The 11,646-nt window shown below is 41.7% G+C and overlaps 1 protein-coding gene across 2 annotated transcripts in view; it reads left to right on the top strand.

Annotated features, from left to right (window-relative positions):
- Positions 1–228: 228 nt before the first annotated feature.
- The window catches only part of LOC137564074 (heterogeneous nuclear ribonucleoprotein H-like), a 29,445-nt gene continuing 18,027 nt past the window's right edge, over positions 229–11,646 (top strand). For both annotated transcript variants that reach the window (XM_068277412.1, XM_068277411.1), the window contains exons 1-6: positions 229–310; positions 805–977; positions 1,334–1,405; positions 1,497–1,600; positions 8,421–8,556; positions 11,341–11,424. In XM_068277412.1, the coding sequence (XP_068133513.1) occupies positions 878–977; positions 1,334–1,405; positions 1,497–1,600; positions 8,421–8,556; positions 11,341–11,424 (496 nt within the window). In that variant the 5' untranslated portion in view covers positions 229–310; positions 805–877. The remainder of the gene's footprint in view (positions 311–804; positions 978–1,333; positions 1,406–1,496; positions 1,601–8,420; positions 8,557–11,340; positions 11,425–11,646) is intronic.

The raw sequence follows: 11,646 nt of genomic DNA, 5'->3' as shown, positions 1-11,646 counted from the left end.
GAAAAAAAAACCTTATAGGTGTCCAGAAAACTAAATGCTACCTTTTTTTTTATTGTTTTATAGTTACTGTTGTACTGCCCTGAATGTATTGGTATATATAAAATGTATGTCTGGGTTTATGAAATTTTTAATGTTTACCCCTCACTGGGGTTATTTGTCCTTGGGTTGAAGGGTTGGAAATCGTGCCAAATGGGATAACATTGCCGGTGGACTTCCAGGGGAGGAGTACGGGGGAGGCCTTCGTGCAGTTTGCTTCACAGGAAATAGCTGAAAAGGCTCTAAAGAAACACAAGGAGAGAATAGGGCACAGGTGGGGATGGATGGTTGGATGTCACTTTTCTTATGGTATAGTTTAAGAACGTACATTAAGCTTATGTTAACTAAATTATCTGTCAGTGGATTCAGCTTGGCTTAAAGTAAATGAATGGATGTAACTTTGTTAATATTGCCATAAGAAAATGTGAATATTTTTTTTTTCCTTTTTCTCCCTTTCTGCTTTTTAAATTTGCTTAACTGTTTCTGGTAAAAGAAAAAACATATTTAATGGGTTTATTTGCACCCATATTAATTCTAAGCCAATATGTGTTTAATAAAAGCCTTGTGAAAAATCTGCTTAATTGTCATCTTGGATCATGGCATTTTAAAGACCACTGAGTACTTTAAACCTCATTGGAAATAGAGTATTGGTTTAGTACAGTTTCTAATATAGTTAATGTATGTGAATTGTTTAATCCCATTATTTTTTTGCAAATGTATTCTGATTATGCTCCTCCCTCCCTTTCCCTCCCCCACCTCCTTTTTTAGGTACATTGAAATTTTTAAAAGTAGTAGAGCAGAGGTTCGTACAAACTATGATCCACCAAGGAAGCTTTTTGGCATGCAGCGACCAGGTCCGTATGACAGACCAGGTGTTGGAAGAGGTTACAATACATTGGGGAGAGGTTTTGACCGTATGAGACGTGGAGCGTATGGAGGCGGTAAGAGCCCATGTGTAATACATGCATGTGTATCCAGTCCTTGGCAATGTGGCTAACCAAACATCAAAAACTTGTACAAATTTCTAAAGATATTTGATAGATTAATTTGTATATGTAGGGCTATGCAGTGTGACTGTATGACTTGAGCAATGTCATCCAGACATGGTGAGATTAACCGTTCTTAAATATCCTCTTGATTTTGAAGGCAGAACTTGTCTTGCTTTTGAAGAGATGTGGACACACCAATCCTCCCTACCCACCCCCAATCCCGGGTTTTCTGCTATCTTTCAAATGTTACAAATAGTTTCATTTATCACTTATATTAATTCTAATACTGAATTACCTCTTCTATGCAGGTTATGGAGGATATGAGGAGTACAATGGATACAATGAATATAGTTTTGGGGCAGAGCAAAGATTTGGAAGAAGTATGTATAGGTGCATACAGTTTGTTTATGAATACACTTCCATTATTGCTAAATAACCTTTGTCCTTGTGTCCATTTTTTTTTTCTATTAGTGTCTGATAGGTACAGTGATGGATCTAGCTTTCAGAGCACAACAGGGCACTGTGTACACATGAGAGGACTTCCTTACAGGGCAACCGAGACGGACATTTATACTGTAAGTAGGTTGCTGTGGTTGCATTTGACCCTGAAACTGTTTGAGAAGTAAACCTATACAAATTCTGTGAAGTTGAGGAAAACTTTAAAAATGTACATAATGCTACCTTTTTTTTTTATACGTTCCATATCTGGCGTAAAGGATACCCGAGCCGAAAGGCTCTGGTAAAATGTAATGTTGCAGTGGGTAGCGGGGTATAGGCAAATGCTTGCTGTGCCACCCCATTCCCCTCAGTCACTAGCTGTTCTCCTACAATCAGTTCTGCTGTTCTGGGCGACTCCAAACATGGACATTCTGCACCGCATATGTACAGTATGTGATGTCACAGGACAGGAGCACTGACATACTGCGCATGCGTGGTGCAGTATGTCTGTTTGGATTCGTCCAGCATAACCGCACTGATTGTAGAACGGTGAGTAATGGGAACGGGAGGCAAGTAAGTATTTGCTTATATCCCCCTACCCCACTGCACCTTCACTTTTTTTTTACCAGAGCCTTTTGATTTCCGTTTTTTACTATTAAATTGTGCTTTGTGTACTTTTAGGGAAACCTAAAGTAAACCTGAGACAAATAAAACAAAAGGATGTATACTTGTCAAATATATAACATTGCATTCTTTCCCTATTTCATTAATTTTTATCTTTTGATTTTCTTTTAGGTCATAGACTCAAAATTACTGTTGAAATGATTAATAATCAGTTCTTGTATAACCAGTTTGTATCTTGCTTAAAGTGTAATGTTGTGAAATTATTCTCATTTATTCCCACGCTGAGAATGACCTAACCAATAGCTGAAATATTTTAGCAAGCACATTAGCTAATACTTGGCAGAGGTCTCATAGTATGACTCATAGGTGAGAAAGTGAAAGCAGATTGCATTCCAGAAATTATTTCTGATGTAATATGCTATGACATACACGTATGTTAATCGGCAGGAGGAGTTAGATTTCTTTCTTTGTTCTAACATTATAAAAATAGGTAACGAGAGAGAGATTTTTAGGCTGCTGCTGCTCTTGCTTAAACGGTTTTCTAGGAACTGGTAATGTATCTCATGCAATATTTTTTGGTGGACATAATATGTTAGCAGATATCTTAGCAATAGGCATCTTAATCATATCATTTTTATATGTAATTTTTGTATATTCTCTGTACATTATCACAAGAATACATTATATTTAGTGATAATTCTCTTGTCTGCATGTTATGTTTATTTCAACCTGGGATATGCTAAAACAAATATATGCAAGCTTTCAGTGGCTTAATATCCATTGATATTAACAGTTTAAAGTAGTAACGCTAAATGAAGAGTTGCACTTCTTTCTGTTAATAATCCTACCTAATGTGTAGGAGCTGGCATTCTTACCTGGGTCCTCCTAGCTCTCTGTAGTCCATGGGCTTCCTTGGTGTATATCCAGTCCTGTCAACTCTTCTGCTTTTTTCCCTGGTAGTTGCCTCCTTAGTCACTACTCCCATGGCTGGCAGCATTTTGCATCTGTGTAGTTAGTTAAGGTTTGTAACTGCAGAATGTGACCAAGGAGGCACGCAGCCAGGGCACTGCATGCGCAGTAGTCCCCAACTGGCTCAGTGAGGGACTTTACTGAAGCTTCTGCAGAACAGACAGAACACTGAGGGGGGCCCGTGGACTGAAAGAAGCCCCAGGTAAGTATAAATCCTATTGTATTTCTTGGGTACATTTTAGTTTTAAAGCAAACTCGAGCCGAAGCTCTGGTTCAAAATCTGCACTTACCATGTAGACTAGAGGGAAGCCTCAGGATCCTAATAAGGCTTCCCTCAATTCTGACAAGCCCCCCGTTGCTGAGCTCCCTGGTGTTGTGTGCAGCTCATCTTCCTGGTTGAGCACAAATCACTGCAATAACACTAATTTGGCCACCAGCAATAGCTGGACGTTAGTAATTAACGCTGCCAGGTCTTGTGCAGGGAAAGCAGGTTATCTGCTTTCCCCGTGCCAAAACGGAGCAGTGCTTTTCAGCGCTGCTAGATTTGGGCGCAGCCGGTGCCTCCATTGACTTCAATAGGAATCATTCCTATTGAAGCGCTCAGTGAGTAACGACGGAGCCGAGGTTGCTTAAAGTGGATCCGAGATGAACTTTTACTCCTTGCATAAATGTGTTCCTTACATATAGTTTATAGGGCATTCCTCAAGCCAAATACTTTGTTTTAATACCCTAATTTCCTATAAACTAAACAAACCACACCCACAGCTTCTCCAGAGTGCCTTGGCGCTTGCAAAGGATTGTGGGATTTCAGTCTGGGCAGGTGAAAAAGGTGTTACTAGCTATAGATTTCAGAGGCAGAGTTTTCACAATCTGAGAGCTGCAGTGCAGATACAGATCAGTTGCCTGTGTAATGGAGGAGATAAGAGTGGAGTTTTCACAGAATATGCAGATTAGCATGCCTAGATACAGATAAGCTTGCCTGTGTGTGTAATTGTGTAATAGTGACAAGCAGAAAACATGGCTGCTCCCATTGTATCACAGGAAAAAATATTAATATACTGTTGAAGCTGTTTGAAGATAGATTTGCTGTGTAAACTATCTAAACTTTAGATAAGATATATAGACAAGTCTCTTGTTCTATTTAGTTTTTCATCTCGGATCAGCTTTAAAAACATAATAATTCGGCCTCCAGCAATCGCTGGAAGCCGAATTATTTCATTCCCCCACTATCCATGTCGGCCTGGAGGGGGAATAGTAATTAAATCGGCCCGGACTTGTGCAAAAGCAGGATCAGCTATATACCGCTGTATCCTGCGCCCAAGTCTACCGGCGCCATTTCAAATGTACTCTGCCAAAATATCCTGGTGGCTAGTAATGGGTACAATAAATCCAAAGGATGTTGCGCTCCTTCCCTAATAGTCCAATAAAATATCTGATACCGGTTTGCAACACCAAAAAATAAAAATGTTGTATATACAGAGGTGTTTGCACTCTCTACGGTAACCTGAGGGCATGTAACAGTCGAACACTGAGTCAGTCCCAGCTTGTATGTCAATCTGGATGTCCACCTGTAGTAATGTTCTTCAGGAAAGAGAATAAGACAGAAATAAAATCGTAATAGTGTAGTATCCTTTTCAATGCTTGCACCTCCACCTTAGCTAGAGTGGCACGTATTAGCATGCGAACACCATCACATACAATGCAGTGCGCTCACCAGATTTAAATGCTGCTCAATCACAAACCGCATAAATCGCATAGGCACTTAGAATCTACTTCGGTTCATCTTCTTTCTCCTTATTACTAGGCTTCAATCCCTCAGATAAGACAATAAAAGGTATAGTGCAGTATCCTTCAACATTTAGCATCCCTGCACCAATGCAACCGTGAACGCTGTGATCAGCCTCTCCCTCAGTGTTCAACACTCGGGCTAACCAGGGCCCACTATCACCAAGTGTTCATCTGGGGTACACTAAAACTGTTTCTCAACATTTTATTGGTATGTACCCCTTTTAAAACCCTGTACTCACCAAGTACCCCCTAGCATAGTAAACATTATCACAAGTACCCCTTGACAAATATATATTTAATCGTAGTACATGATTGGTTTTAAACAATTTCCAAGCATTTACTATTCCTTTTACTTAGCTAAAATACTAATTTGGTGGTGTTTAAATAAGATTTATCATTTTCTTAAACTCTAAATTAGTGAGGGACTGAAGCATATTAATAAGGCGAAATAAGATGAACCGAAGTGGATTCTACGTGCCGATGCGATGTATGCGGTTTGTGATTGAGCAGCATTTAAATCTGGTGAGCGCACTGCATTGTATGTGATGGTGTTTGCATGCTAATACGTGTCACTCTAGCTAAGGTGGAGGGGCAAGCAGTGAAAAGGATACTACACTATTACGATTTTATTTCTGTCTTATTCTCTTTCCTGAAGAACATTACTACAGGTGGACATCCAGATTGACATACAAGCTGGGACTGAATCAGTGTTCGACTGTTACATGCCCTCAGGTTACCATAGAGAGCGCAAACACCTCTGCATATACAAAACTAGTAATGGGTACGCCTTGGCATAGGCATTTATGTGCTAGTCTTTCAGAAGCAACTGGAGGAATTTTGACATGCATCTTAGCTGTATTATATAGAGGATAAGTTGACAAAAGGCAAATTATAAATAATGCACACTTTTGTTCTATGAAAATGTTGTTACTTGGAATTGGACTGAAATTTAATCAAATCAGCTACTGCATATGATTCCAGGCTGCATAGTTTGAAAAAACTTTACATCATCCTGAAACTATTAGCATGTCATTGATGATCTACATTTCACAGTATGGAAGAATGTTGACCCAAAGCCTGCAAAATGCCTAACTTAAAGGGATCTTCAGTGGAAAAAGCAAATACTCAACTTATCCCTGCAAAGTGCACTGGCTGTAATTGGAGTTAGTGCGGTCTGTTACATGATCTATGTACAGAATAGTGTAGTATCCCCAAATCTTGAGGTCCATGTCGCCTTACTGCTAGTCAGATTTTGCACAGATGATCTGATCAGGCGCATACCACAATATGCAATTGCAGATACGGTGAGGGGTGATCAGTGCTCTTCCTGGGTTTAGTTTGTTTTTCCTCGTCATGGGGTCCCTTTTTTAAATACAGCTGGAGCCACCCATAAAGGTGTGTGATGTTTTGTATAAAAAAAGTATTTCGAGGGAGAGGGGACTCTGGATGCCACAGAACCTTCTCAGTCATCCTGCTGTCCCTAGTGAAAGCTATTTGACCTGCTAGATTAACTGGTTCTTTAGCATTGCTCGTGCAGCCTGCAGAATTTCAGAAATACTTGGAAGTGCGTACTTCAGAAGGTTACACAAACCATTTCCCAAGAGCTAGGACTATTTGTAGACTGGCAGCTTCCACTGGGAACTATGGGGCGGAGCTAGGACCAGGAAGGCTCCTTGATAGCAAAACAATCCCTTTACCTAGTTATGTATAAACTTTTTTTTTTTGCTTCAGGTGTCTGTTTAAAGAGGAGCTGTCAGCCATACTATCTTGATTTGTGTTTTTTTTCTATAGTTCCATTTTAACTGTCTATCTTGAAGCCAATCCTGATGTCATTTCCTCCCTTACACTCCTCTGCCTGATTGTGTATGTATTGTCCGCCCTCCTCCCAGTAGTCTGCAGCCCTCCTCCCAGTAGTCTGCAGCCCTCCGCCCAGTCTGCTATAGAAAGTGCATTGTCTCAGCGTGAGAAATATTGGTCAATCAGAGAGGAACAGGGGTGTTAGAGGGGAAACCAGGGTAAAGAGGCTTCAGCCAATCAGGCTGCATTAGTTAAATCTGAGAGGAAAGTAAAGAAGCAAAAAAGACAACACAGCATGCCCTGCAACTTTGTTTGTGCAGCAATGTTCCAAATAAGAGAAAGGTAAACTGGGGAATAATTTATCAACATGAAAAGTGATTTTTAACTTTGTTTGCCTGGTTAGCATCCTTATTACTTGTTTACCAGATAAAAATAGATTTTTGACTTTATGCTTGACAGTTAAACTTTAAAGTGTACCAGAGATGTTTTAAAATAGTTTTATACTTACCTGGGGCTTCCTCCAGCCTCACGTGCACAGATCGCTCCAAGACCATCGTCCTCAGCCTTCTCTATTGCTGGTACTGGGTCTTATAACTTCCTCCAGTCATGGACAGTCTGCGCAAGAGCAGTGCGCCTCTACGAATCATTACGGCGGCTTCATGTGTATTTCAGCAGAATGGATGTTAAACATCCTAGTTGCACCAATTAGTGCACTAAAGAAGTCCATTTTGCATGAAGTGGTTAATATATGTTCAATCCACTTAAACTTGTATAAACACATTTTTATGGATGTAGCTACGACATTAAGTCCTTACTATTGGATAGTGGAGTCTTGGCACTTGTGCTGATTGAGGGTCTTCAGCCTACAGTTGGGTCTCCTCCTTGGTTCTTTTTACTTTCATATTTTAAGAAAATTCCTTAAGACTCAATTATTTAAACAAAGTTGTAGCTGTAGTTTGTGGTGAACAGATCTGTGCAGGAGTGATGGGCATCCACAGAGAAAGCAAGTCTGTAGAACCACTGGTTCAGAAGATGTTTGTACCTTGTTTACTGTTTGTATTCGCACTGATGCTCTAATTCTAGGAGGTTGGAGTAAACTTGGACTATAATCTTTAAAAGGACACTTAAGCCAGGAAACAAATGAGTTTTACTCACCTGGGGCTTCTACCAGCTCCCTGCAGCAGTCCTGTGCCCTCGCAGCCACTCACTAATCCTCTGGTCCCCCGCTGCCAGCTAGTTTCGTTTTTGCCGACAGGCCCACCAGGACTGGCCACGCGTAGCTCTTTCAGCATTCCCGACTGCAATTAGCCCTATTGCGGGCCGCACCGCGTACAAAAATACGCATTGCCGCATTACGAGCGCATAGATATGCGGCAACGCGTATTTTTGTACGCGTTGCGGCCCGCAATAGGGCTAATTGCAGTCTGGAATGCGGAAAAAGCTACGGCAAAAACGAAAATAGCTGGCAGCGGGGGATCAGAGGATTAGTGAGTGGCTGCGAGGGCACAGGACTGCTGCAGGGGGCTGGTAGAAGCCCCAGGTGAGTAAAACTCATTATTTATTTTTTTTCCTGACTTAAGGTTCACTTTAAAACGCGCTTTTGTCAAATATTTTGAAGCACTGGTTTTTCAGTGAGTAATTATGTAAAGGTTTAGTCAAGCAGTGTCACCCAATGTAAAGATTTGCTGTATTTAACAATTACTCTACTGTTACCACTGACCTGGTGGTATCCTCTCTGAAAGGTATGCCTAACTTAAATTTTCCTTTTATTTCTCTCAGTTCTTTTCTCCATTAAATCCAGTGAGAGTTCACATTGAAATCGGAGCTGATGGTAGAGTCACTGGAGAAGCTGATGTTGAATTTGCAACGCATGAGGATGCTGTAGCAGCCATGTCTAAAGACAAAGCTAATATGCGTTAGTATTTGTTTCATTCATATTAAATGATGGGTTTAGAGAAATTAGGTAGATTTATTGGCATAGCAAACTAGATTCTTTACTAAAATAAGAATGCCCTCTCTACATTTTACTGACGTATTTTAAAAAGTATACTTTTTAAAGCGTTTTTTTGTTTTGTTTTACCACTGTATTGCTGGGAATGTGGACAAAATTAATCCGAGGAAGCTGGAGGAGACAAACTTGCCTCCATCAAAATGTGGCCAGATTACTCAGTGCTCCAGCTCCCATTACACGCTGCTGCTTCAGTCCTTCTCTCCTTCCTTTTACAGATCCCAGTGTGTAACAGACCCAGGCTCCAGCACCCATTCTGCCACCAATGATCGCAACAAGTGCAGGGATCGCAACAAGTGCTCTCTATCTGCAGCCACTGTGCAATCCTCCAGCTCGGTCTCCTTTTCTGAAGTCCTAGTCCAACCCATCGGCATCGCCCACAGACTAAACCGGAGGATTGCAGTGTGGCTGTAGAAGTGTCTGATCAGCCTGTCCCCTATAGTAAATACAAAGGAGGCACTCAATTGGCTTTCAAACTTGCGGTTTATCAAATCCCAGTAATACACATCTTTTGGGGCATATCCCCTTCCTCAGGTGTACATACAATGAATAAATACATACTCCTAATCAGTTCTACGCCTGCGCAGTACGCTCCGGTCCACGTGGCGGTGATTAACAGCGCCGCTTGCGCAGTACGAACGGTGGAGCTGCGGCGAGGGACATGCTGGGATTTTGGGGCTGGAGGAAGCCCCAAGTAAGTAGCACTTATTTTGATTAAAATTGCCTGATAACTCCTTTAAGGTAAGAAAAGTAATATTGAAATGACGTTAATCAGGAATAACCTACTTTGAGTGGTGATTTTACTTGTAAATGTGCTGAGAGGTTTTTTTTATCACTTAAAGTCAATTATGAGAATTTTTGTGAATAGAGCCCATTATAGTTCAAAGACAAACACTTGTATTGCGCTTTTCTCCTGGCGGACTCGAAGCGCCAGAGCTTCAGCCACTAGGACGCGCTCTACAGGCAGTAGCAGTGTTGGGGAGACTTGCCTAAGGTCTCCTACTGAATAGGTGCAGGCTTACTGAACAAGCAGAGCCGAGATTTGAACCCTGGTCTCCTGTGTCAGAGGCAGAGCCTTTAACATTACACTATCCAGCCACCAGAACCTTTTTATATCACGCTTTTCTCCTAGCGTACTCAAAGCAGCAGAGGTTCGGCCACTAGGGTGCACTCTATATGCTACTGTTAGTGTTGGGGAGTCTTGCCCAAGGTTTCCTCACGGACTCTGTGCAGGCTTACTTAACAGGAAGAGCTGAGATTCGAATCCTAATCAGATTCTTTATGCAGCTTAAAGGGAACCTTAACTGAACGGGGGGTATAGAGTTTTACTTACCTGGGGCTATTACCAGCCCCCTGCAGCAGTCCTGTGCCCTCGGCGCCGCTCTGGAATCCTCTGGTCCCCCGCTGTCACTTAGTTTCTTTTTTGACGACTCACCAGTCGCCGGCCGCCATGCGTATTATTGGACGCATTCACCAATGCAATTAGCGCTATTGCGGACCGCAACGCGTACAAAAATACGCGTTGCCGCATTCCGCACGCGTAGATATGCGGCAACGCGTATTTTTGTACGCGTTGCGGTCCGCAATAGCGCTAATTGCATTGGTGAATGCGTCCAATAATACGCATGGCGGCCGGCGACTGGTGAGTCGTCAAAAACGAAACTAAGTGACAGCGGGGGACCAGAGGATTCCAGAGCGGCGCCGAGGGCACAGGACTGCTGCAGGGGGCTGGTAATAGCCCCAGGTAAGTAAAACTCTATACCCCCCGTTCAGTTAAGGTTCCCTTTAAAGTGACTCTGTAACAAAAATTACGTTTTTTCTACCATGCTACAAGTTCCTAAACCTATTCTAATCTGTTCTGGCTCACTGCAGTACTTTGTACTATCAAGGTCTATGTAATAAATCAATGTATCTTTCCCCTGTCAGACTTGTCGGCCTGTGTCTGGAAGGCTGCCAACTCTTCCGTGCTGGTCTGTTCCTCTATGCACACTCCAGTGTGTGTTTTAGTTACATAAGCCAGCAGCTTCTCTGCTATCTTACCAGTGATAGAAGAGAGCTGGATAAAAATCCTCCTCTGTTAGGCTGTGAAAGTAGCTGGCTGACACATACTGAGGAATTACAAACACAGGCAGAGCTGTCTGCAGGAAGCCTGTAATGTTCAGTGCATGAGAGAAGGGGACAGAAGGTAAACACACAAATGATCTTTTGAGATTCAAAAGGAAAGCTGTATACAGCCTGCTTGTGTATGGATGTATTTTCTATGTGTGGACATATTGTACATCAATCTACTTCCTGTTTTGGTGGCCATTTTGTTTGTTTATAAACAAACTTTTTAAAACTGTTTTTGACTACTTTTAATGCGGCGGGGAGCGGCGAAATTGTGACAGAGGGTAATAGGAGATGTCCCCTAACACACTGGTATGTTTAATTTTGTGCGATTTTAACAATACAGATTCTCTTTAAAGGAAAGTCTCCATTTAGGAGAAAGGTTTTAAGTTTCTCTTTGTGATCTCACGAAGTGGAGGGTAAACCTCACAGGTATAGCAGTGATGGCTTAAAAAAAGTGGCCTTATCGATGCTCGTATTGTATAGGACCACTATATTTTGTGTATAATACATGAAATGGTGTTTTATTCAGCTACTGCATTTTATGTCTGATACAATGAGAATATTGTGCATTTATCTCTCCAGAGCACAGATATGTTGAGCTGTTCCTTAATTCAACGGCTGGAGGATCTGGTGGTGCTTATGGAGGCCAAATGATGGGTGGTCTTGGTATGTATCAAACTCATTACGGTTTATTCTTAAAACAAATCTAAAGCGTCTGTGGGAAAAACAAAGATACTAGCTTATCTATGGATACCTTTGCATTCCCTGTCCTTTTTCGTGCCTTTGGTTCACCGATGTGCCCTGTTGAAATTCCATCCACACTGCAAAGCCTTCACGCGGACTCCCAAAGGAGTATTTGGCCAGTTGGTTGGATAATTTCAACAGTGA

The sequence above is a fragment of the Hyperolius riggenbachi genome, chromosome 3 (genome assembly GCF_040937935.1).
Source record: "Hyperolius riggenbachi isolate aHypRig1 chromosome 3, aHypRig1.pri, whole genome shotgun sequence".
NCBI classification, from domain to species: domain Eukaryota; kingdom Metazoa; phylum Chordata; class Amphibia; order Anura; family Hyperoliidae; genus Hyperolius; species Hyperolius riggenbachi.
Note: the sequence above shows the minus strand (reverse complement) of the source record. Positions and strands in the feature narration are given on the sequence as shown.